This window comes from Eucyclogobius newberryi, unplaced genomic scaffold (genome assembly GCF_026437365.1).
Source record: "Eucyclogobius newberryi isolate DKJ021-1_F unplaced genomic scaffold, fEucNew1.0.hap1 SCAF_18, whole genome shotgun sequence".
NCBI classification, from domain to species: Eukaryota; Metazoa; Chordata; class Actinopteri; order Gobiiformes; family Gobiidae; genus Eucyclogobius; species Eucyclogobius newberryi.
This window is the reverse complement of record NW_027315812.1, coordinates 14,346,404-14,372,877: the sequence shown is the minus strand read 5'-3', so window position 1 is coordinate 14,372,877 and position 26,474 is coordinate 14,346,404. Positions and strand designations below refer to the sequence as shown.

General features: G+C 38.9%; 1 protein-coding gene across 1 annotated transcript in view; it reads left to right on the top strand.

Annotated features, from left to right (window-relative positions):
• The first annotated feature begins 14,346 nt into the window (after positions 1–14,346).
• Positions 14,347–26,474, top strand: part of ofcc1 (orofacial cleft 1 candidate 1) — a 74,784-nt gene continuing 62,656 nt past the window's right edge. The window contains exons 1-9 of the mRNA XM_072450596.1: positions 14,347–14,392; positions 19,057–19,123; positions 19,495–19,680; positions 21,452–21,556; positions 22,154–22,237; positions 23,719–23,943; positions 24,235–24,332; positions 25,443–25,517; positions 25,886–25,956. Of these exons, the coding sequence (XP_072306697.1) occupies positions 14,375–14,392; positions 19,057–19,123; positions 19,495–19,680; positions 21,452–21,556; positions 22,154–22,237; positions 23,719–23,943; positions 24,235–24,332; positions 25,443–25,517; positions 25,886–25,956 (929 nt within the window). The 5' untranslated portion in view covers positions 14,347–14,374. The remainder of the gene's footprint in view (positions 14,393–19,056; positions 19,124–19,494; positions 19,681–21,451; positions 21,557–22,153; positions 22,238–23,718; positions 23,944–24,234; positions 24,333–25,442; positions 25,518–25,885; positions 25,957–26,474) is intronic.

The window sequence follows — 26,474 nt, the reverse complement described above, 5'->3', positions numbered from 1 at the left end:
ACTAGTTGTTTATTTGACTTCAGTTATAGATTCAACCTTAAATACAACAACAAGGCCATATGCTCTGTATTCCAAAGCACTCTGTTTTTCACATCGCCATCTCACTTGATTCCCGAACAATGTTTTTGGGCCTCAAAACTCTTGCCATGGACAAAGTGAGTGGATACTTTAGGAGCAAACAGTACCTTTTATTACATTGTTGTGAGAAAACAACAGGACAAGTTTTAAATTGATAATTTTATATTTTTTTCCTATTCAACTGCAATATTTCTTCGTAATTTAAAGAAATTCAATTTTTGACAAAATAGGACATATATTTTGGATTTTGGATTTTGTTTTTATGTTCTGTTTTCTATATTTAAAACTGAAAAAAAAAAGACAAAATAAACAAAAATGGTCAATCTTTCCTATGGCAAATGTAATCTTTTTCAAATGTTAAATTGAAGAAGTTCTCCTCTGTTTCCCCTTTTCTCTTCCCAAAGTGCTTGGGAAGTCTTTATTAATTGCCCAGGCTGCAGGTTTGCATATATCATATTTTCCAGAGCTGACCTTTTGACCTTTGCCACTGGCTACCATCTAATGTGCTAAATTAGCTCATTTGTAAAATGGCTGAATTTGGGGGTAAAGACCACTTAGAGCTAATGGCAGGCTCATCTGAATATGTGCCGTGTGCTTGGGGGAGGACACGTGTGGGGCCACTGCCACTCAGATACAAAGGTGTATTTGGGAGAATTAGCCCATCTCCAAGAAGCCGAATATGTCTCCCATTCATATCAATCAGAGCAGCTAAGTCTTTACTACTTTCATTATCTCACCATTTGTTAACCTTGTATGCTTTAGGCTTTTCTCAATTACAGTAATTTATGGTTTGGGGAGTAATTACATCAAACTCAGAGTCAGTTACCTGTAAGGTGTGCTCTACTGTAAATTAATTCTGAAGTTTCTGTCGCACTTCCTTTTCATTTGCTAGTAATGGGCTATAGCTTGTTCTTATGTAAGGCAACCAGAGGCTAAATGAATTGTAAGCTAGAAAACTGACCTCATATAAAGAAGAGAGGGAGGGTGGGAGTGCGGGCAGACACAGGATTTTCAAGAGTTTTCAAGCAATTTTCATTAAAGCCCCGAGACAGAACATCACATCTAACAAAAAGATGCTGGGAAAGCATGTTGTGTCAGGCCGGAGCGTGCACGCAGACTCTGGGTTAGAGCTTATTGTCTCTGTCAGCTGAGATAGAGCTCAACTAATCCAAACAATGCATGTCAATTTAAATGTATCTTCTTCACTTAACAATGACCTTTAGAAATGTCTCTTTAAGACTAACTCGAAGACTCATTAGGTGTCAAACAAAATGGAAAAAAGATTGGGCAGATCAAGTCATAAGTCAAATTAATATTGTGGGAGAGTATTGTTTCTGCATGGTCAACGGAAAATGTAAAAGGAAAAAAAAAGTGCACAATTTGACTTTGTCTGGGGTGTTATTATTTTTTTGTCGCTTCAGCTCACTTCACACCTATTTACAATAATGAAATGCATTCTTTAAAATTCCTGTTGGACAGACTTTCATAGTAAAGTATAATAAAAAACAAGAAAGAAAGAAACAAAAAAAAGTGTTCAAAGACCTACTAAATGTATAAATAGTTTTATTCCTGCTTTGTCTGCCCTAATGTGATAAATGTGGACACTTCAGTCTGTGGGTTACCTTCAGCCCGTCATTAGCGCTCGTCGTTTGGGCTAACAGCTTATTCAGCCTGTTTATGGATGGCCCCTTAGAGCTAAATTAATAGACAAGGCTTTGGGGACCACAGAGGAAAGTCATAAGCAACACTGTAATGCTCAATTGCAGTGTACAGGCTAATTACCTATTTGCCACTCTCCCATCTTGTTTCATAATATGTTCACGACTCAACTTTTGTCTTTTGGTGCCTGCCAGCTACGGATGACTTTAACAGAGGAGGCTCGTCTTCTGAATAAGTTGAGTTGGAGATATAAAACATGTGTCCATATTGTGCAATTTCCTCAAGGATGGAGGCTACAATTTTAGCATCATAAAAAAAAAAAATACATGAACATGGCAAAAATACTCACCACAGAGTAGTTGAAGAAGAGGTGATGGCAGGACTCGTCTTTTAAACCTGAGCAGTGAATTAGAAGTGTGCCTTGGGTTGTAGAAAGTGGAACTGTTAGCACATGTGGTCCTGCTCGTTTAAAAACATGTGGACAGACCAAAACATGCGGCGAATCCATCAATCGTGTCTTTATGGATTGTGTTGAATACAGTCAAGAATGAAACGAAATGAAGGACAGTTTCAACAATTTTAAAATTAAATTCAATCTAATGGATCTTCCCCAAAAACATCCAAAGAGTGCCAGCTTCAAAGTACTAATTAGATTTCTGAGAGAGGCATATTTAATTAATAGAGGAATGGAAGAATTTTAGTCGAGTAATTATGTTATATATGGAGATATTTACTTTATTATTTACTTTATTTTGTCTAATTTTTGCGTTTAAGTTTATTCTTCATTAATTCCATAGTAATGCGTTGCAGTTCATACTCCTCATCAGTTGATGGCGGTAGTGCGCCTTTAATCTGTTTGTCAACCGTCAGTAAAACACCACACGAAGAAGAAAACGTGCCGCAAAATGGAATCACCAACAAAACATCACAAGAATGGTAAGATTTATATTTCTATTTTAATCTAAGATGTTGATATCAGCTAAAATTAGTCCACTATGATAACGTGTGTGTTAATATTAGCAGTGGGATTTTCTTTTGATAAGTTAATGCAAATCTTCTCTTTACTTTCCTGATTGAAGTAATGACAATGTATATGGAGCGATTACTAGTTGCAGTCAAGTGTGGACATAAAATGCATTGACAATCTATTTTATAATTTATGAGTGTAATTGACAACACATTAAATCATTTCAATCTTTTATAACTTTCAAATTATAAAAAAAAAATACAAATAAATATCATAGCTCATGGTGTGCTATAAGAAGTGAACAAATTAGAATAATTTATTATTGTCAACATTACACTTTTGTCACTTACTAGCAGTGGGAAGAGGACGCAAATTAAATAATACAAACAATACTACAGCAAAAGTAAAAGTATGGTGTCAGAATACTACTCTTACATTACAAATGTAAATGAGTAATAACTATAACAGAATAATAGCTATTACACACCACTTTTAATGTGTCACTTTGATGTTGTAATTAGACGAATGAAGAAGAGGTAAACATACAGTTATGTGAACAGGAACATTATTTTATCTGTAAAATAGCTGCCTGGGTTAAAAGTGACTTGTTGAGGTGCCCTTGCTGTGCCTGTGTGTAAGTCAGTGCACAGTAGTAAACCCAGTGTTGAATCATTAACTGTAGGAAATAGATCTTTAAAAGTTCAAAAGAGATCTAGGTTAAACTCACACGCTGAACATTATACCCTTTAAAAAGTTAAAAGGCAGGAGGAAGAGGGCCGCGGCTGTATGCACAGTCCAGTGAGCCGGCTACTGCACTGCCCTGGGGCGGCGGCCGAGCATGTCCTCTGAAGACAAGCTGCCCGGGTTGGTCATTGACGACATTTACATTTTGAAATATTCGCCTACACATTCAGACAGATGTGAGTTAGTTAGTGTTAGTGAGTGACCTCCAAGAGCAATAAAAACTAATTTAAGCCAATCAGCTGCAGCGAGAACGGTCTGGGAAAAAAAAGAAAACTACAAAAACTGTAATGGGAAACTCAAAAAGTAAGTTAAACAAAGAGGTAGAGGAAGCCAAAAATCCAAAGTGGTTGTTCGGTTCATTAAAATTTGAAGTGATTATTTACACAATTCATGTTTTTGTTAACAATTCTTCTTTGTTATAAGGTAAAGAAAACAAAATACATGGCTGAAAATTAAGTAGTATTAAGAATTAAGTATTATTATTAAGTATTATAGATAAGATAAGATAATCCTTTATTGTCCACACATGGGGAAATTTCATTGTTGCAACGCAGGTAGATACAGAGGAAAAGGACAGACAACTTATAGGAAGTTTAACACTCTTAAAGGCGGTATGGACGATTTTTCGGCGATTTGAGAACGCAGGCGGAAGTGCGCATGCGCACTCCCCCGTGCGGACTGATACAACACACACGTGCGTTTGTTTATTAGCGCAACGGAGCGCATCGCATCGCTCGTCTCCCGTAGATTTCTGGCCACTTCTGCGTCAGCTCGAACTGTCTTTCTCCATCTTCATTTTGCCCCGTACACTGAGAGAACTATATTATGATAGATCCATGCGCTTAGGCACGCGGAAACGTGGGGACGAGCCTGACGCGGCTGCAGGTGAGCGATAGGTGCGTTTTATGATTGATACGTGGCAGGACAAATGATTTATCCACGCCACGAGGAAATATGATAACAAAATTGCTGAAAAAAATCGTCCATGCCACCTTTAATAGAAGAACTCTTATAAACAAAAACTCCTATAGACAAAACCTCTCATTTCCTAATAAGGAATGGAGGGGAAAAATAAATAAAGATAAAAATAAAATAAAAAACAGCTAGCGTAAGACAAAATAATACTAATAATAATGGTAAAATAAACACTCTATTTTCATCAGTTATATGCACATGAATGTGACATTATTGCATGTGAGTACGACAGTAATTGCACATGAATATGACAGTATTGCACATGGTTAATATCATCAGATCAAAACATTTCTGAAGAAAATGTGTAACCAAACCATATGCCCAGCCACACCTGCAGTAGTCATACATTAGTATTTAAAAAAAGAAAAAAAGAAGAATATAAATCTATTTGCACAATGTTTCCCTCAAATTCATAGACGTTTACAACTTTCCATTTGTCTTCAGCAGTGTTTTGAAGCCAGTATCAAGTCATATGGAAATGTTGGGACAATATTCGCATGTAGCTTCATTAAAAATGTCTTTGTGTTTTATTGTAAGTAACAAACTGCACCATCAGTTGAAGAATATTCTGTTCATTCACACAAGTGTCACAGATTACGCCACGCCTGGGGAATCTGGCAAGTGTTTTGGGGGCGCCTGTAATCTTCTAGTCATTGACCAATGACATCAGATACATTGGTGTCATTGTCAACACCAAGAAGATGTGCAGTGTCAAATAATTACATGTCAAATAGGAAAAGAGGCATTGTACACTATGTATGATGTTTTGTAGCACAGTGCTTTCCCTTTCTTTTTTCATTATTTGAAAATGTAAAAGGGATAATCCGATATGCATTTTATTTGAGCTGATACCGATATCCAATATTTGTTTTTTTGCTATGGCCAATAAGAAATATTTGCCAATGATCATGTAAATATACAGCCATGCTTTTAGCTACATTTTTACTCGCTTTCCATTTTTATTCCATAGTCTGTTCAAAAAGACAAATGTGATGCACTGAGGACAAACTGGGAATGACACATGGACACTCGGACCCTGGGAAATGCAGAAACAAATATTGACACCAAATAATGGCTAAATGATGGACAATATCTGGAGAAACCCGATATCACAGATAACTCAGCCCTATATGTAGTTTCTGGTGTAGTGTTCTAGACCTGCTCGTCTCTTTTAACTGTGCTTGAGTGAGGAGTCAGCAGGGCGGGAACTGAACCTTCATCGTCAAGTTAAGCAGTTGTAGCGTCTCTGGATCTCTGTGCAACACACCTTTGACCAGCTAAGAAACACAACAGCACATTTATTTTCCCTTTTCACAATTGCTGATTGACTCAACGATGCATGATCTTTTGAATCTGCTTGTTTTTCATTATTTGATGTAATCCGTCTCGTACGTCTGACACACCGCAGCCTTTAGCTCCCTGATCTTTAAAGGGAGTCTCAAGGCCTCGCTGTGCGCTGACATCACCGTGTCTCACAATGAATGACAAAGAAGACGTACATGTGAAAATGTATTTATAGACCAAAGATTTGCTTAACAATTGTGTGATTTCCTCTTCCAGCGCTCATCAGTCTCATCAAAGGAGCTGATTCACTGTCAGTCAAGAGCGGGCCGGCTTAATAAATAATTGTCCCAGTTGCACGAGAGACGGGGCCGTGTTGGTCACAGAGTTGTACTAAAGCTCTCCCCTTTGAGACCGCGCCCTAACGATGACCTTAAGCACTCTTTTAATTACCGTTTGTGCTGCCTTTTTCACAATTATTCCTCTCATCTGTGCAATTTCACGTCTCGATTCATAGGCCTCTGTCATTATGCTTTTAAGTTATTGCCTTATTTGGTGTATCACATCCGGTAAGATGACTTTCACACCGATTGAGTTTTTCACTGTGGTAAAAATAGGAACAAAAAGTATTTATCTGGAATATAAAACTATTTCTGGCATGATTTTGTCATAATACAGCCATATCTTCTTGCCTAATTAGCCTCCTATTTCTATTTTTACTCGTGAATCTGTTGAAAAAGTCAAATCTGACACTCTGAGGCCGAAATGGGAACGACACATATGGCACACCGATATCCAGTAACAAATATACTGCCCCGAGTAAAATACCATTCACTTCCAATACTAAATGCAATGCACACTTTGTTAACGCGGTAACATAAATCAGCTTTTTTTAAATCTTCGTTTTACGACACAACATCACTGTATTGTTCTTCAAAAATACTACAAAAATCCTGCACAAAATATCATGTACATTGTAATTTCAGCTCCACATCCATGTTTATCTGTAATCAGCTTATGTCTATTTAAAGGCAGTGTTGTCAATCGCCTCATTTTCTTGGTTAATATTGATCACAAATAATGTATGATTGACATTCACTGACCATACGTTCAAACATGACCTAGAGCCACACATTCAAAACCAAACAGACGTCACACATACGGCGAAAGTGAGGATCGTCTTTACACAGATCATCTTAAATCATGAGGAGTGAATCTCTGGTGTTTGCTTTGACCTTTATGAGCCGACTACAAAAAGTGGAGCAATCGATGACTCCGCTCTGAAGAAACGGCAATAATGTTTTTGTGGGAAAAAGATGGGAGTGGATCCAGATGAACAGCTGTACTGAGATAAAGCGTCGCCCCATATGCTGAGGGAAAACAATCTTTGCACATTATGAAGATGAAAAAAATACACTTAATCAACTAACATTGATATTACTTCTGGCAATTAGGAGCATGCTGGTAATGATATGAGTTTTCAGCTGTAAATAATTATGCTGCCTGGGGGCCACACTTTAATTCTCGGCTGTATCTATAAACAATAATCAAACCAACAGCGGGCTCAAAGTTGGAGATTTGTGGTGAGCAGAGGCGCGGTGAAGAGCGGCTTATTGGAGCCCTGTGGTGATGCCGGTGGTCAGGGTCACCTTCAGGTGCTCTCTCATCTCTGCCGCAGCGCTAATGCTAGGCTCCATTGATTAGACTGTGCACGGGAGCACAAAGCAGGCGCACAACACACTATAATGAGCTGTGATGGAGGGGATTAACACATGGACTTTAGAACCATTTACACAGACAAATAATGCATCAACTGTGCTTTTGTATGCATTTACACCTTATTCACGTGTACTTTTAATTACTTTGGCTTTACTTTGCCTTGTTCTTTGGTCACTAGTGCTTACAGAATTCTCAGAGGGCTCACAAGATGATGCCAGTCCTAAATTCGTACAAATTCAGGATCGGACATGATGCTCAACGACCAGTGGTGGGCACATTATAGGACAATTTTAAAGTTGAGCATTTGATTTAAGTCTACAAGTTTATGATTCTTGTGAACATATATCAAGTTTGGGGTTAAGCCATTTTAAAGAAGAAAAGAAAGTAAAACGTATATTAGCAAGACTGATTCTTCACAGCTAACGTTTCCTCACTGCCACACACAAAGTGGCAGCTTGCTGATGTGTAGAAACTAAGATGAAGTGCATAATTAAGAAAACGTATGAAAGCCGGGGCCTGGGCTGAGATTAATTAGGAGAGTGTCGATAGCCTCATCAATGTCCGATTATCTAATGACAGAGGGCCCAATGAGCTTTATTGATCTGCTCAGGGTCGGCAGCTGCACTAAACGCCTGAAGTCTCACTCGGGAGCGGTGCCGAGCGCATGAAGCCGGGGTTCCCAAAAGTTACGTTTAATGGACTCTTGTTTAAGGACTATAACGTGTTGAAGTTTATAGTTGTTTTTTTCAAATTTGATGTTTATTATATATATTTTTTCTATATTTTTGAATGGAGATCATGAATTAAAAAAAAAATTCAATCATAAAATTGAGTTTTTCTAAGGAGCAGCGTTCAACTTTTGTGGTGAGGGGTCTTCCATCTGCTTGTTTCCATGGAGATGTGTCTGTTTTACTTGGACTGTTCTACATTATCTGTCTTGCACTTGTGTCATATTGTCATATTTCATTATTGTTTTTTAATTGCTCAACAATACTCATACATCATATACTCATACAATAAAAAAATACTTTCTTATTGTCAGTGATGTCGCCTCTACACAGATCTGACCCGTAACTTGGCCTGATCGGCGTCACCTGCTTATCTTAGCTTTTGTAAGATATGTGTTGGTAATATCGTACTGTTACATATTATACCTTTAAACGAAAAATTTAAACAACAGCGTTTTTCAATCAAATCAGTTATCACGATAGTACAATTACGATTATTATTATTATATACTTTTTAATTAAGTCATTTAAAGCTTAATAGTTAAGATAATATGTTACAAAAGCGACTAATTTAAATGTAAATGCAAGTGAACTACAAATTAAACAAAACAAAAGCATACATTTTGCCTGAAACATGTCTTTTTGTCCCCTTTTAAAGACAATACTGTCCCAAACTTTTCGAGCGCGTCCCAGTCAGAAGTATTCAAATCACATCTGACTAATACATGCTCGTGGGACCGCTGTGTGATTGCTGTGACCAACACTGAACTTCTCCAGATTTACCACAATTCCCATCTTCCAGTGATAATTAAAACTGACCCCAAAGGACCCCCCTCCCCAAAAAGAAGGGAGGAAAAAAAAAAAAAAAGACTCAATCTAGATTAATGGAGGAATGGCCAACGTCCTAAGTTAGCCTTTTAAGATAATGATTGTAATGATAATAATGAACACTAGATGAGGGATGAAGCAGTCCCCTGTCCTGAAGTTGAGTCCCTATACAGGTTAATTAGGTAAGATAACATCATTAGCCTCTCTCATGCCTTAGCCGAGAATTAATTGGATAAGATGGAGATTTAGGTCTATATTTAATCGCATAAATGATCGGCGACAGCTTAGCCAAGAGACGAGGGGTCAAAATTGGTGAGCATCATATTTGGTTCACATTTTCACAGTCTAATAAGCAACAAATGCCAGTGGTTTGGGCCAAAGTGGCTCGCGTGCAGTGGATTGTGCATTAACGAGTCATTATTCTGCCTTGGTAACTCTTGATTGCTTTGTTAGAATTAGTAGGTTTCATTTGGCACGGAACAACACGAAGCGCACTGACAGTATTGTTGTGAACTGCATTATGTTTTTAATCATTTGGAAATGAATTGGGCTATATGGCATTAGATTTGTAATTGCTGCTTCACTACTAATGGTAGAACACTGTTTTCTTTAATGTTGATCTATAGCGGGGTTTTACATTTGTAGTTCCTTTTCTGGTGGAGGGTCTGCTACCTGCTTGTCTCCATGGATATATTATTGGTTATGCCTGGAATGTTCCACAAAATGACATTAAACTTGTCTGTCTGGCATTTATTATTATTGTTATTATTCATTCTGTGTATTTAAGTGTTTTTATTGGTCAAAATGGTCAAAAACTTGCGGTCTTATGGTGAGTAGGGTCCCCTCTCCACAGATCTGACTTGCAACTCAACCGGGTCGTGTCACCCGCTTGTCTCCGTAGAGATAAATATGTTTAACGCCATCCCGTGGAATATCACAGGCAGAAGACAAGTTTACCTGCAAATAATTTAAGAATATTTAGACTAAAAACATAGACATTTCTCTTCCCGGACAACACTTTTTCCGCACCGTTTCAACAAAAAACAACAGTGCAATGCAAATTTCGTGAGAGATCGCTCATCCTCCGCGGAAAAGGCCAGCGTTAGCCTGGTGGCGTCATAAATAAAAGCAGGTGTGACCTAAACATTAGCGGCGTGGCATGCTCTGCTCTACAGGCGACACTGCTGTTCATATGTCAAACTGCAGGGCACATCCTCTGGGGACTCGGCACCTATTCTTCACTGCAGTTTGCACTCTCGTCCAAGGCTGAGAAATGCTCTTGTTTCTCCTCAATAATGCATGAAGGGAACTTTTGTTTTAAGATCACATGATTCATATTTCAAATGTGTGGATGTGTGTACGTTTGGTTGAAATTGGAGTCAGTTTTACATGTTATTGTAGAAATCGAGCAGCTTTTTGTACTTTATGTTTTAATTGATAAAAAACAGTTTCAAGCGTTCAAGTTTTTTCCCATTGACAATATACAGACAATATTATGACAATCCATCAAAAATATGCTAAAATTTGGCGGTAACTGTTTTGGTCAAAGTTAAAAGTATCAAAAAAGTGACTGGACTGTAAAACTAAACACTCTTGCCCTTACACTGCAAGTTTCTGTACTTTTTTATTTCTATTTTCCGGACTAAAAGTCACACCCTTTTTTATAGTTTTGGCAGAGGTGCGACTTATACTTATATTTATACTTATATACTTATACTCCGGAGCAACTTATATGTGATATTATTTGTTATTTTCACACTTGCAACCGCATTTCATACTCCAGTGCAACTTATATATGTAACCCTAACCCTTAGTACAGAAGATACACTTTTCACTAAAATTTCAAAAATAACAATTGCAATATTTTCTTTTTTTTATATCTCTCACCTCACATGTGATCATGACAAAGTGGGTTGTAATTTAAGAGGCCTAAATGTAACTTTCTCCTGTGCTCTTGTTTCTTTTGGGTGAAAGTGAACATGAAGCGGACACCTGACACTCCTGTGTGTGCGTTGTCAGGGCCTGTGTCCTCCTTGACAACGAGAAGCGAGCCGGCCGTTTAGAAGACGTCGGCTCTGAAAGGTAACATTTTGTACTTTCAAAACTGTTGAGAGCTTTGCATGTACAGCTCAAGAAATGCTTCAAGAGCTGCTAAATTCTTCTACATTGATCGTTACTCTTTTCGGACTCTTCGTCAACTTTGTGAACTCTTGTCTTTTGGGAGACAGACTGTTGTCAAACATTATATAAAAGGCTTCTGTCCGCAAGCAAATAAAATATTCCTGTGTGCGCGGCGCCCAGTCCCTCGGTGACTATTGAGTTACAGCGTGTGTGTGTCCGACGGAAACGCTCCAGAATGCCATGTGAATATTTCAGGTCGCACTATGCCATAGAAAAGGGGAAGTGCAACACAGAGCCCACTGTCGCTGTGGATTAGGCTCGTACTGAGCTTATCTGAAGAGATGACAGAAGAGATGGTCATTCTCAGGGCAGCGGAGGCAAGTGCAAAAAGGGTGCGGGTCAATCATAGTGCGGGGAGGGGTATTTAAGAGGGAAACGGGTAAGCGGTCGCACAGTAAGTCGTGCCTCTGCATCAGTAGAAGTACGAACACATCACAGTAACTTTGGACAATACGCTCCTAAAACGTTTAACTGATGTCATATGTTCAAACGTTCAAAAGATCACATGATACATATTCACATTATTGTAGAAATCGAGCAGCTTTTTGTACTTTATGTCTTAATTGATAAAAAACAGTTTCAAGCGTTCAAGTTTTTCCCAATGACAATAGAGACAATATTATGACAATCCATCAGAAATATGCTAAAATGTGGCGGTAACTGTTTTGGTCAAAGTTAAAAGTATCAAAAATGTGACTGGACTGTAAAACTAAACACTCTTGCCTTTACACTGCAAGTTTCTACACTTTTTTATTTCTATTTTCCGGACTACAAGTCGCACCCTTTTTCATAGTTTTGGCCGGGGTGCGACTTATACTTATATTTATACTTATATACTTATACTCCGGAGCAACTTATATGTGATATTATTTGTTATTTTCACACTTGCAACTGCATTTCATACTCCAGTGCAACTTAAATGTGTTTTTTTGTTATATTATGCATTTTTTGGCTGGTACGACTTATACTCCGGTGCAACTTAAACGTTCTGTTTAAAGTCCAATTGCACAAAGTTTTGCTAATAAATGAGTACGTTAATTAAGTGTATAGTAAAAGCAGAACAAAAATCACACCGCTGCATGCTGTCTTCATCTAATTAGAAAAATGTAATCTGGTACAGATGAGAAAAATCCATACATGTCAATACTAGTGATGTGCCAAAGGTGGATCATGGTGTGAAAATCAAGCCCCTCTTTACATTGACCTTTTACTTTGCAGTGAGTAAGTGAAACCAGTAAAATAAAAAAAGTTTCGGAAAAAATGTGTATGGCTGAATAAATCATAATTTCAGTGTTACATTATACAACATACTTTTATACTAATAATACTAATACAAATCCCAGAGTAGATTTTCTTTTGTATTTCACAAATGGTAATCACTCCACATTGAGTTTGGCATCCAGCTCTTTGGCTTCGCAGACTCAATCCACATTTATGATCTCATAGTTTACAGGGGGATTTACCCAGAAATGTTATATAGAGCGTTTTGCAAAAAGTTGGCCATGTTCGGTTTATTTGTTGTGTTTGTGCACGCATGAGTCACTTATTTATACGGGTTAACAATGGCACTGGCAACGTCCGTATTTAGGAAGCCTGCGTTTGGCAAGAAATGTGCAGTTTTAACGAGAAATGAAGTGATTTTCCTCCAAGCATTCCAATTTTACAACTTTTCCTTTTTAAAAGGTTCACACATAATCCAATGCACACCTGAAGTAGTTTTCAAAAACACTCGGCCAAATTAAACGCAGAATTGTCTTAACTTCCTTAAATTGCAGCATGTAGGAAGCGCTGCCTCTTATCTGATGTTATTGGTCTTTCGAGCGCGGGTGATAAGCTCCATTGGACACAAATAGAAACAGCTGGAAACATAGTACCTGAAGTGAGTTGTTTGCCCAGTCAGGTTTTTAGCGCGGTGCGATAAGGAGCGTGGATATCCTGTGGTCTTTGCCTGGCTAATGCTCGCGGACCGCACACTGGCTCGCCTTTCACCGGAGTTATTACGCCGGCTGTAATTTGAAACAATTACAAAAACACTGGCCCACTTGTTACAATACTCATTTTTCCCTCACATATACAAACCACAGATTCAATAGCTTTACATGTTTTTCAATCACACCCAGTGGAGCAGTGTTCGGTGTGAAAAAGTATAGCGTTTCATCCCAGCTCGCATGGTATGGGATAATCTTTCACATTTAGCCCCGGGTTTGTTTTGCTATTTCAGCAGAAACTTGTGCAAGCCATGTGAATTACCATAGGAACAGATGATAAAAATACTAAATGATATTGTATCAGATGTAAATGAATAAACTATTTGAATAATCAGTCAAATAATGTGTGATCAGTGATAATAAATGGACTTTTATTGTGCAAGATGCATCACTGAGATAAGGGAAAACACTTTAGATGGAGAGAGATGGGGAGAGGAGTTGTGTGCTGCACAGTAAGCTGTAAAAACATCACTTTGCAGGCTATTATAACACAAACACACTTAAAAGATCTATATTACACATTTTGTCGTATTTTTGTCTTTAAAATATTGCTTTTGTTCGCTAAAGTATGAAGTATTCAGTAAAATTAATGTCTTTGTATGTGTTTCTCGTTACCTAAAACAATAGTATAAGGGCCACATTGAAAAAAAGAAAGTGTTCAATATTTTAATAACTACAAATTAGAAGCAATCTTATTGTACAGTTAAATTACATGTAATACCAATAGCTGTTGTGCACAAGCATAGGTCAACCTAATAGAGTAATATTTAAATAGGTGGGCGTCAATATTGTGAAATTGTGATTTTTTTTTTTTTTTTTTAAGACATGACAATTTTCAATAACATTTAATGCTGCAAAAACAGCTGATTAAAAATGTAAATGATAAAAACTAAATTCCAAAGTATAATATGATATTTTCTGCGCTTTGGTGAGTCATTTTTTCCACTCATTTCCCATTTGTCTGCTACTTAAACCTTAACTTTTACTTTTAAGGCATCTTTTAGCACAGTTTGTCTATCAATACTTCTAAAAAAATCCCCAAAATAAGCATCAATATTGCCCATTGATGTGTTGCAAGTTATAGCACTGTTTGTATCTGGAACAAGGATACATAAAAACTAGGCCGATGTTGCTGTAGTTATATAAAGCCGAAATAAAACAAGATTTGACTAATTTTTTTAATTCTTTTCACAGATTTTGCCACTTGCTCGCTTTCATCTTTGGACATGGACACCTTTGGCAGCGTGAGTACACTCTCAGAACGCTGCAGTTTAAACAGTGCGAGGCCAGGCTGGGCACCTACTCTCTCTCTCTCTCTCTCTCTCTCTCTCTCTCTGTGAAGGTGCTAGCGCGCGCTGACCATTGACATTTAGCATTCCTCCGTCCCGCCTCGGAGTCCTCGATGGGGGAGGGGGGACGGGTGCAGAGGCCAGCCCACGGTTCTCAAGGGCAAAAACAAAAAGGCCCTTGAAAATCCCCAAACGTTCCCATGATCCGACGGAAGACCTTGATCCGACTCGAGTTAGATTTTCATCCCACGGATTAGCCAGCACCAAATGGACATATTTTAGTCGTATATTTTGTCTAACACCGTAAAGTAGCTCAATAAATACTCCTGCTTTCAATGTCAGGAAGCAAAACATAGAGAATTTGGCAATAAATGCTCCCTTATTCATTATCATTCCGAGCATTCGTTGACATTTCTGAGCGCACACATAAGCTTGTATTGACATTTTATGGTAGAAAGTTTTCAAAGTCATCTTTCAAGTTTTATTTTTCCAGTAACATACATAATCTGTTAGCATCAAAGGAGCACACATGCATAAATAATTGACTAATTCACTTAAAGGGGGCCAGCGTAGATTAATTAAGCCTGAATACTAATTATGTTTTCTGTCTACACCAACTGCTGCGGATGTTGTTTAATAAGCAACTGGGTTTGGTGGGTCACAATTAACATGCACGTGTAAGGCCAATGTAAATTAAGAAAGAGCAGTTTTCAGTTTTCAGGATTGTAGCAGAGGCTTTTCAAATGAATGGTAAAATGATCAGACTTTGATAATCTCATAGTAACGACACAAACCGTTGATAGTGTAGAAAGGGTTATGAATATCATATACTTTTAGATGGCAGAAGTTCTAAACACCTTTATTCATTTGATAACACAATGTAATAATAATAATAATAATACAGCCAATAAGTACTGAATAAAAACTGCAGGATATTTTCTTTAGAATTATTATTATATTTAGCATTAACTTGAAGACAAAAAAGTAATATTATTGACATGAAAGCTGTACCAAAATATACCAAATACCAAAATAGTCAATAGATTCTACTTTGGTGAAACAAAAATGACCCACATTTTTGACAATTTTCTTTGTGGGTAGAACATTTGAAAGAATTTGTGGAATGTGGAAGTGGAATGAGTTTATCCAAAAGCTTTATAAGTACTTCATTATATTTGGCATAGCTGGTGACACTAGTGAAATAGAGCTGCAACAATTAATTGACTAATCATGACAAATCGACTGTTATAAATAATCATAGTCGTATTTGGATTATTGCAATTATTATCTGACTGTACAGACTCTAAAACACATACATTTTATAACAAAAAGTAACAGTAACATCATTCAATCAAAACATCATTAAAGATAATTAATTTCTGATTCAGAAATTCTCTATCTTGAAGAAGTCACCTTAGAAGTCACCATATATTTAGTTGTTAATGTATTTAAAAGTCTCATTGTGCAATAGACATTTAACTACAGGGAACAAATCGAAAAAAAGGAAATCGCTGACTTTTCGACCACTAAAATAATCATTAGCCGCTTTCCCTAGTGAAATGCAAACGGTGAGTAAAAGTTGACAAATCAGAACAACCTTAAGAATGCGTTTACTGGTAGATCACTGTGTAAAACATGCAGAATCCTATGCGCCCCGGCGTTGTCCCCGCTTGTTTACTCTGGTGTTGTCTACATAACGGCATCTCTCTCCTCCGACAGGCTTCTCGCTAACATCCCTTAGTAAGCGGCGCATGCAGGGACAGCGGCAGCTCCGAGCCCGGGCCCTTGTTTACAGCTGCGTGGGGAAGAAAACAGGCAGACGTAAATGAGGGCTGACGGTTTCATGAAGCACAATTGGTTGACGGCAGATCCAATGTGACTGCGCTGGACTGGGCGATGATCCGTACAGTATGCAAAATTCACTTTCTAGCTGGTCCGTGCCCACCAGCCCCTAGCAGCGAGCGGTCTTCCCCAAAGCCCTCCTAGCTATTCCTTTGAATGCAACGCGAACTGAACAAGCAAAAGGCATTGTTGTGCTCAATTCCTTCTGACAACGATCACATTTAAAGAGAAAGGAATGAAAAATAAGGCAGGGAATTTCCTTTGTCACCACATCGAAATCATTTCTCTCTGCGGTGTTGACTGCGCTGCGAGCGTTTCGCATGTGGCGGAGAGAAGTGAGGGGAAGTGAGGGAGCGTTATGGGACAGGGACGTCAAGATTGTTTGGTTAATCGATAATCATGATAGTTATTAAGTATTTTTTGTCCAATCCATAGCCTAAAATTAGAGCTAAATGTAAAGAACGTTATTTGATCGTGCTGTTTTTGTCACATTTAACTTTATTTTGTCTCTCAGAAAGTAATATTTTGTAAAGCTGGTCACAAACTTGAGGAACATGACATGTTAAAGCTCAGGAGTGAAAGGAAAGTCTCAATAATTGTGAATAATCGTGAATAATCGTTAAATCGTGGTGTTTTTTCTCACAATAATCGTAACACTAAAATTCAATATCGTGACATCCCTGTTCGTGGTCACGAAAAAGCGAATTTTACTCACATAACCTGAAGTTTTCGTCTGCTGTTGAGCTCTTGTCCCGTGCTAAACACCTCAAATTGAATCAGATCTCACAAAGTCTGCTCAAAGTTTTACAGGACGTCACCACTGTTCTGTCCCCACCCTTGAACTGGAGGTTATTCGAGCCACCGCAATGATACATTTTATTTCCCCCAGGATCGAATTGTTGTTTATTGTTTTGGAAATGCAACATCTGCACGTTGCATCCGGTTATGGCACATTAGACCCCGGCCCCCCGTATTACAAGGAACATGCTGTCAGTGTCAGTGCAGTCGGAGGAGGAGACGAGGAGCAGGCATTTGTCTTAGCTCAGGGACACACAAGCGGATTAGATGTTTAGTGACAATGACCCACAGCGTTGGGCCCGGGGAGCGAGCGCTGCACTGCTTTTACTTCCCCTCAAGTGTTTATCAGAGAAGATGAAGTCAACTTAAAGGCAGGAGTGCTGCTACACGGCAAGGAGTATTGACATTTGCTGGATATTGAGATACTGGCAAGTTGGATTGCAAAATATCATCCAACATCCAACAGAGCCTGATCCTTACAGATAAAAATATATACTATATTTACAAGTGTAAACCTGTAAAAGTTCAGTCCCATTTTTCCAGAGCTAGTTTATAGTTCTTTAAGTCTTATTTTAGTCTTAATAACATAGTTATTAAATATACAGTGTCTTTTTATAAATGTCTTATTTTGTGAGTGAAAAAATACATTCCCAGAAATTTAACTCAGCCTAATTATTTTTCAAGGCATACTGTGTGTCTTTAGTGATTATTATACATATTAGCCAATTCTATACGTCTTATAGTGACAAGAATCTAATAGTTTTGATTTGGTTGAAGCAAGTTCATTAAAGTGTATTTGTCAAGACACACGTTGACGTTTCCAATTACTCCCATTTAAGCAGCCAATGCAATAAACAAATTACCTTTAGCCTTGGGCACAGAGTAATCATGCTAAACTGTAATAATTCTTTGTAGCCGTATTTCCCTCAGTCGTTACATGGAAACGTGGCATGAAATATTAGGAAGAAATGTGAAAATATAGTAAAAAAAGGGGCAACTGGGAGACCACTGGTGCTGATCTGATTCTCCATGTGAAGCTGTAAAAAGTGATTGGTACCCAGTCGCAAAGAAAATGGTTTTTAAATAAGTTACAATTAGATGAGCATTAATCTCAGTGGTATAAATGAATGTCTTGCTGTAGGGCTTGGTGAATGTAAAAACAGATCTACAAAAACTCATCTTAGCAGATTGGTCTGAAAGTAGTCCCCCTCCATTTTAATTGCTCTATCATTTAGAGTTGAAATAATCCCCCACTTATTGTGCTCCCTGATTTAGCCTTTGAAATTAAATATTGTATACAAATTCATGCTGTTCAAGAGCATGAGCGCAGTTCATCACCAAAATCTGCATAAAATGATGCTTAAAGAGCTCCATTTGCTTTGAGCAACACAAGCCTTTTGTATGGCGCGTCCTTATGTAAACATATCCATAACCAAAAGGACTAGTTTGGCCTGTACCTCGGCGTCCGTATTGTTGTGTGTGTCCGCGGAAACAAGAGAAATGTGGGACTATAGGCTGATTTCAAAGCGGCACATAAGGATCTCATACATGCTGTTTTCCTGCCAGGCCATGCCAGTCTGGCCCTCCTCCTTATTAACAGACCTGCCTGCTATTGTTTAAGACATTTCCTCTAAGTCTTCCCGGGGCTTATGCTCTTGTGTGCTCAGTCTCATTTGCACACTTCTGTCTGTGTAAAAAGGCAGCATTTCCAGGAGACGGTTTTTGTCCATTCATTTTCAAAACAATGAAAGTATTTTAATGTGACCTTCATTACACATTCATGTCAACTTTTCTTATCTATTTATGATTAAATTATTTTCCACTCCTGTTGTTCAATTAGTGCTTGACCCCTTTAGCGGCGATGTAAATTAAATGACATTTCAGTGTCGTCCCATATTTAAAATACTGCGTTAGTTGCGGATCATAAATGATGATCTTCATTCTGCAGCTAATTTATTCATTTAACAATTTCCCTCCAGAAGATACAGCAGAAGGCTCTGCAGCAACCTAAGCAGAAGAAATCTAAGTCGGCTGAATTTCTGATGGGTAAGTCCTGCTTGATGAGTTATTGCTCATAATTTGTGTAAGGATTAATTAACTAATTACAGACAAATGGCTTTGGGCTAAATTTTGCTCTTGCTTGTCAGGGCGCAATTTGTAATTATTTTAATCATTTCTTCTTCTCTTTTTTTTTCTCCTCCTCCTGCAAGATTCTGATTCAATTTTAACCTAATTGTGTTTTAGTGTCATTTGAGGAGGATGTGCTAAGCATTTTGGGCCAGACAAATCACCAATAGAAACATTTGGTGTTGTTAAATATGCTTTCCCGCTAATGAACGATTTTGACCTCCCCCTTGTCTATCCCGCGTGGCGCAAATTGTATTTTTATTTATGTTTCCGTTTTATGATCTTCTCAGGCAGTGAGGATAGCGCCGCGATGGTGGGCATTGAAAATCCGGCTTTCGATGGAGGCGGCAGCAGCACCGAGCTCTCCTCCGTTCCTCCTGCTCGTCCGGGGAGAGAAACGCGAGGTGACAGGCCAAATAGCACCCTTGCAGCTCACCCAAAAAAAATGCAGCTGCAAGCCCCTGCCAAAGAGAGAGGTGAAGCTTCATTTTTCATTAGCTTCAAAATCGTTGACGTTGGATGTGTTCCTGATCTAACCTAACCTTTCTTTCGCGCGCTCCTGTCTGTTGTATTCGGGGGGCTCTCGGTCCCTGCATTCCTCTCTGGTGTGTCCTGACAAGCAACCCTGGTCTATCTTGGCGGCGCTGGAGCAGAGCTACTGTAGTGGGTGTTATATCTCTATCTAGAAGTAGCCTCCGCACAATCAGCCTTGACTCCCACTCTGGGCTACATGCCTTGTGGTGGGCTGGAGTCATAGGAGAGTGCATTTACATACGCTACTACGCTACGAGCCGATCCGCTGTCTGTGTGGTGTACTCACAACGCCCCCGAAACACGGCTTTAGGCCAATCAGACATACGAATATGGCCCCTTATAATTCAGTGTGTCAGGGAGAACTCTTGAGGAATGGGATGGTAAATTAGGATGCGTTCAAGGTTGTGAGCGTGCCAGTTTTTCTGCAAGATGAGTCACATGTTGGATTTCTGATTTAATGTGGTGTATTTTGCTGGAGCTGAGCAGTGCACGACGAGTAATTATCAGTCATTATTGTCATCTCTTAACACGTGAGGTGGGCTAACACGTTACAGCGGTATTTGGAAATGAGATTAATTTATCTTTATTGGCTAATTTTATGTAATTCAGCTGAAAATTAAAATCTTGAATAGGTTTTATTTAGCAAATTATGTACTGAGTGTGGCTTTGTAAATCAATGAAACAATGATTGAAATTATTTTTAGTAAATCAAAGACAATTTTAAAATAGTTATGGTATTTCTGTGCTGTGTGTGTAGTGTAATTCTGTACTTTGAAAATTAGAGCCCAGCAAAAGCCACTATTTAAAAAACATCACAGTTACACCAAAGGGCAAACCATGGACCTTTTACCTTCATGCAAATATATCAAATATTAAACGCTGAACTTTCTGACCAGACTAATATCCTTAGAATGGTTAAAAAGTGAATTTGTGCTTCAAAAAGCTAAATGATCCGGTTGTGGTTGTAGCCTTGTGGCTCACTGCTGGTCTTATGCAAACATTTTAGACATTCAAAGTATGCTAGCCCCAGTCCTTTATAAAGCTGATTCTTGTTGGACACATTACATGATTTAATGCAGTGTTTGCCTCACAAGCTGAGAAATGGTAAAGCAATTTAGAGTGAATATTGAAGTGAAAATGATTGGAGGTTAGGAAAGCGGGCTGATGTGCCCTTAATAAGAGTAACCGGGGGCCATCAGACTCCCATAAACTGTGCAGCAGACTGATGCCTATAGGTCAGTGATTGCTAATAACAAGTCAATGGGACATGGGCCGGAGATATTTTCTTTGGATCTACTGCTCCCAAAATGCCTGGTCCTCGAGGCCGCTGACCCCAGAGTATTTAGAAGGTATTGTCTTTGAAACTCCAGGTACTTTTGAGCATGTAGACTTTCTCATTAGTTCCTTTTGAACACTGCAAACATATGGCAGTCGTATTTAAAAGATTGCCTGCCATGACCTTTTGCAGCATGCTAATTAGGCCCCAGAGCACCGAGGGCCGTGGAGAGGTACAGGGAGAGAGCCAGACTCTACTCTCTCTTACTCTGTCTCATCTTGGCTCTCCCTTATCTGGTAGCAGCCACTGCCCCTGCCCTTCAACAGTGTGGGTTTCAAAATTAACATTTCGCTTCATGTGCTTCTAATAACCACTGACCTGAACCTGTACAACTCCCCTCTTTCCTCCCCTTTCTCTCACTTCTTTCACTTTCACAGGAAATGAACACTCTCAAAATTACTTTGACCCGCCGTCAGCGGAGCAGACAGACCCAAGGCAGAGCGTGATGACTGGGGTCAATGCTGAAGATGAGCTAGAATTAAGTATGCCATTCACTGTCATAATAGTTCTCCTTGGTTCATTAAAGTGAGGTGAGGAGATCACCAGTAGCAGGCTCCATTTGTGACAGGAGATTCTATGTAAATACACTAAGAGATAGTATCACTAGATTGGCTAGCAAACCTACTGTCATTGATGAAGGTCACATATGATTGGTCAGTTTTCATTTCTACGTGGCGTTTCCAGTCCCCTGTCAAATGACATGCAGCGCTACATCAATAGTTTGCACCCCCTGCTAAAGTAGGCCCATTAAAAGCAGGCTCTTGGGAGCAAAGTAATATGCATGTTATAATGAAACATGGCTATTAATGTAGAAGCCATTTCACCTGTATCTTTTGGATATCACTGCCGTGTAATATCAAAGGATTGGCCAAACTAAATCTCATCATATGATGACAAGCTGGGTAACAGGCATGTTAATGCTGCTATTTCATTACCCCCTGCACACGCAATGTTCACCCTCTAGAACCACGGCTTATATCGCCGGAGCATGTGATTTAGATTGACTTGTGATAAGAACAAAGTAATTTAAAAGCTTGTAATTTTCACAGTTCTTAAAGGTGTTTTCATTGTGTTTTTAGTGATGCTGAATGCAGATGAAAGGAGACTCTATCACAGAATGGCTGCGTTACTGGATGAGGACCATACCTTTATAGAAATACCGGGTATGTATTTATGCAATATGCCATTTGACTGCAATTATTATTACTATTTTTAAGGCAGGCATATCTTTAACATCCTATATTGATATAATTATTTGAAGTCAAATGCTTTTATTGAACCCACACTTATACAAGAGAACACAATAGCAAATACACTTCTTACCACAGCAGCACTGTGGACAAAAAGTGTGACAGTAAATCTTGCTTTCTAAGTAACAGGCCGTTGCTTCACAGTAGCCACACTCACTTTCATTTATGTAACTACTCAGGCAATGTTTTTGCTTTTTAAGCTTAGCATTGTTTCAGAAGACAGTCGTACCAGATCCTGTTGACATGACGCACAACTCTCTTGTAATTCCTGCACAAAAGTGGTGGTGTGGCGGCCTGTTTCTGCACATTGAGCACACACTGAGCTGCTCACATTATTTACCATTGTTTCAGGTTTAGCTGTAGCACTCAGATTAGCAGTGCCATCCATTGTCTGGGAATGTTCATGAAATCCCAAAGAACTAAAGAGGATCTTGGATTAACAGTTTCTCCATGCAATTGGATGAGACATAGGCAAGGAAGGAAAGCTAGAACCAAGAAGAGCTTGTACTTGTACTGATGGAGTCCAACAGTGACTGCCAGAAAGCACAAGCCACAATGGACTTTAGACAATCACCTATGCTGTTGCATGGGTGCCTCCCACTGGTGTAGTGTATCTACTGTTGAACTGGCCCAGTGTATCAGGAACAGCCTTGACATTTGATAAAAAGATCTTTTGTTTTGCTACAAAATGCAAAGAAATGGCCTGAATGACACACAGTATTAATGATATGGACATGGGCCAGGCCTGTAAATGTTTTCTGTGGTGGATCCAGACGTTTTTTTGCTAAAATCTTTTTTGTTTGGCTTCTGAAATAAAGAATAAAAAGCGTTGACTGACAATGTTGATGGGACTGCACACGATGAATGCACAGATGCTTACGGTAATACCTTATGCTTTCAACCAATGAGGCGCAGCTTTAAAGACTATTGGGGCTGGTGGACTTCTAGAAATTCTTGCTTTCTATTAATGACTGTGAACGACAAATACCAGTTTGAAAGTGACATGGGTACAATTTGTAACTTTTACTACTTTACATCATAAATGTCGAATGTTTTGTTGATGATTTGTTCAATGCAATTGTCTTTATTATTGTTTTCTCTTATAGATTTTCCAACACAAATCCCCAATACTGCCTAATGGCATTTTGTGATTTTGATTTAGTATTTTAATGAAACACTGGCTTGTGACATAATTTTACTGAAATTATTATTGTCAGACATTGTATTTTTTTTTTAATCAAAAGCCACAGTTTTTTGTCATATTTTGATCAAATAAAAAACATTTGTTTTTATGTGTATGTGTGAAACTGTGCCCATAGTGGACCAGGTTAGTATGCACATCCATCCATGCTGCGCGTGTGTCTATGGCTGCTCACTGAGGCTTGTCTCGGCAGGTATGGTGCTCGCCTCCAGGGATGACGAGGTGTTGGAGGTGAAGGCGGGTGATCCGGTGCTTCAGCGGCGACTGCTGCTCCATGCCGGTGCCGATGCCTCGGGCAGCGGGCCCTCCCAGGTCCACAACACTGCCAAGACTGCAGCTAAGACTGGTGATGGGCTGGGAGACAAGACCGGGCTCCAAGCAGGGAGGATGGTAATGGCCAAGGAGAGCACACTAAAAGGTAATCTAAGAACACATTTTATTTTGTTTTTGTTACTTTTAGCAGGGTTTATGGAAAATTTAGAAAATACAATTGTTTTAGATCATTTTGTTTTAACTCAAAAATACTTATTATTCACCAGGAGACAGGCAGGGAGGGCGGTAATGGGCAAGAAGAACACACTTTTTATCTCACTGCAGATTTGATAGACTGTACATTTAGCAGGAAGTACATTCTTAGGACAATTGATGTGCTTTGTTTGTTATTGCGTATTGTATGAGATTTGAAGGATGTCAGTCTGGTGTCTCACAGTGCGGACAGCGGAGGATGTGATACCCCACTACACCCAGCAGCTGAGGGAGCGTGTGCGTCCTGACATGATCACGCTTGGCAGCCTTTCACCGCAGCAGGTCAGAGCCACAAAGACGATATGTGTGTCACCATCCCATATTCACCAGCGCATCAGCCGCTTCCATTATGCTACCGGCTAATGGAAAGTGTGTGCATGACTGTGTGGACTTCATCTATGTTTGTCTGCTCACATTACAGTACTTTTTTTCCTTTTCTCCACTTTTGAAGTTGTTTTCTGTACCAAGCTTTTCAGAGCGTACAGTACGAGTGATGTATTTTGAGAGGTTAGATAACTTGTTTATTCCATTCTAAACAAATGAATGCATGGATTTCCAAACTATAATCTGGATGGATGCTCACACAATAATGTATTTTAGGAAATGCTTGAACTTTGGTTAGTGTTATTGTGTATATTTGTTAACAAGAGGCTAATTTTGTTTTACTCGTTTCCAATTTTGCATTCTTTTCATGAAAAATGAGAGCGTGACTGACTGTGACTTCCCAGTTGTGGAGTAGAGGGATTTTGTGTTGTTGATCTTCTTACCAAACAAACGTGGAGTCTGAAAAGAAACATGGGGTTTCTTCATGTACACAAATCGAGACAAAACATTGACATAATGAGTATGCTTAACTTTATCCACTGTATTGTTAGTCCTAATCTGTCGAGTAAAGCAAGTAGGCGTGTCTTCATATTCAAAAAGAGTCATTGAAAGAACTGGAAATGACTGCAACAGTTGACTCATCCCACATAATCAGTCTACTGCATCAAGATCTGTGTTATGATATTCTCCTATATTATGTATGCATTATCCATACTGTCTCCACACCCACCTCCCATTGAAAGCATATTATCCACAAGAGATTTCACATCTATTTTAAATTAAAGTGTTTTTCTTCTTCCCTCTCTTCTGTGGCACAAAGCCCCGACTGGGTGAGACGCTGTCACTTAGCAGTGTCAATGCGTCTGAATGGAAGTGTGAATGTGCTGACTGAATGTAAAAAAAAGCGGCAGAAATACTCATCAAACGCTGCATGTCTTTAGGGTCTGGCGCTTGTATTGATTGCCTGCAGATTGCATTACAGTTGCTCCTTGTGCTTAATTCTGCCATTATCATCTGCTTCAGCCAAAGACTTTGTGCACATGTTATTTCTGCTCTTTTTCTGCTCAGGAAGGACAACAAAAGGAGAGCGAGTGGGAAAAGAGGAAGAGGAGACTGGCTGCCTTTTTCACAGGAAATAATCAGGTACACACTTTCTTTTAGACAAAATATTTCATCGTTCATCGTAACTGATAAGAGCCTGATAATATACCTATATTTTAATACACTTGCTGACAATCGACATACAATTAAAAAAAAAAAAGTCTCTCAAAAAAACATTTTATATCGTTAAAACTACTGTTAAGTGTAATAACTTAAGTAAATGCTTTCATTTTTGAAACATACATTTTTCACTTTTTTAATTGAGCTGCTAAACTGTACAAAATAAATGCTATTGGCTGCTTCTGTCTCTTGATTTTTATGAAATAACTTGCATAGAACGTTACAACTGTACATTAGATCTCCTCGTAAACGATCAATAACAAATGAACTTCCACATTAATATCTCAAAGGCGTCTCATTCACAAAGCGACAGGGACGATGGCATGAGACCGATGCCCAGGCTCAACACTCTCTTCCAGGGGTAAGTCATTTCAAATTCTCCCCATATGTACAATTGATGTCACACCGCTCTAATCATTAATTGTGCAAAAAACATTTGTATTGCTGCTGTCGTTCGAAGAGGCATGTAATTCATATGTCCTCTGCATGGCTTCGCTCGTCAGGCCAGGCGCAAGGCATTGTGGGTAGAATGGCTCCGGGGCAGCGAAAAATCTGTCCATGCCACAGGCTTGGAGGCGCATCAATTCCTGGTCCTTCCACTTTAGTCAGAGATCACACATCTTGTCTCGTATGAAAGAAGCCCGCGGGCAATGAGTTTAGCATGTTTAAGTTTTTAGTAATTACACTCCATTCTCCTGACTGGCGCGATGATATCAAAAACGCCGCTGTATCCACGTTTGGTTGTTTGTGGGTGGGTGGGAAGTTGGACACCAGCCCCTGTCAGATGAATGTGGCTGTGGAGTTTAGCGAGATGACCTCCTCTCGACAGCCTTGAACTCTGTAAATTCCTTCTGATATCAATGGTGGGTGGCTATTAGA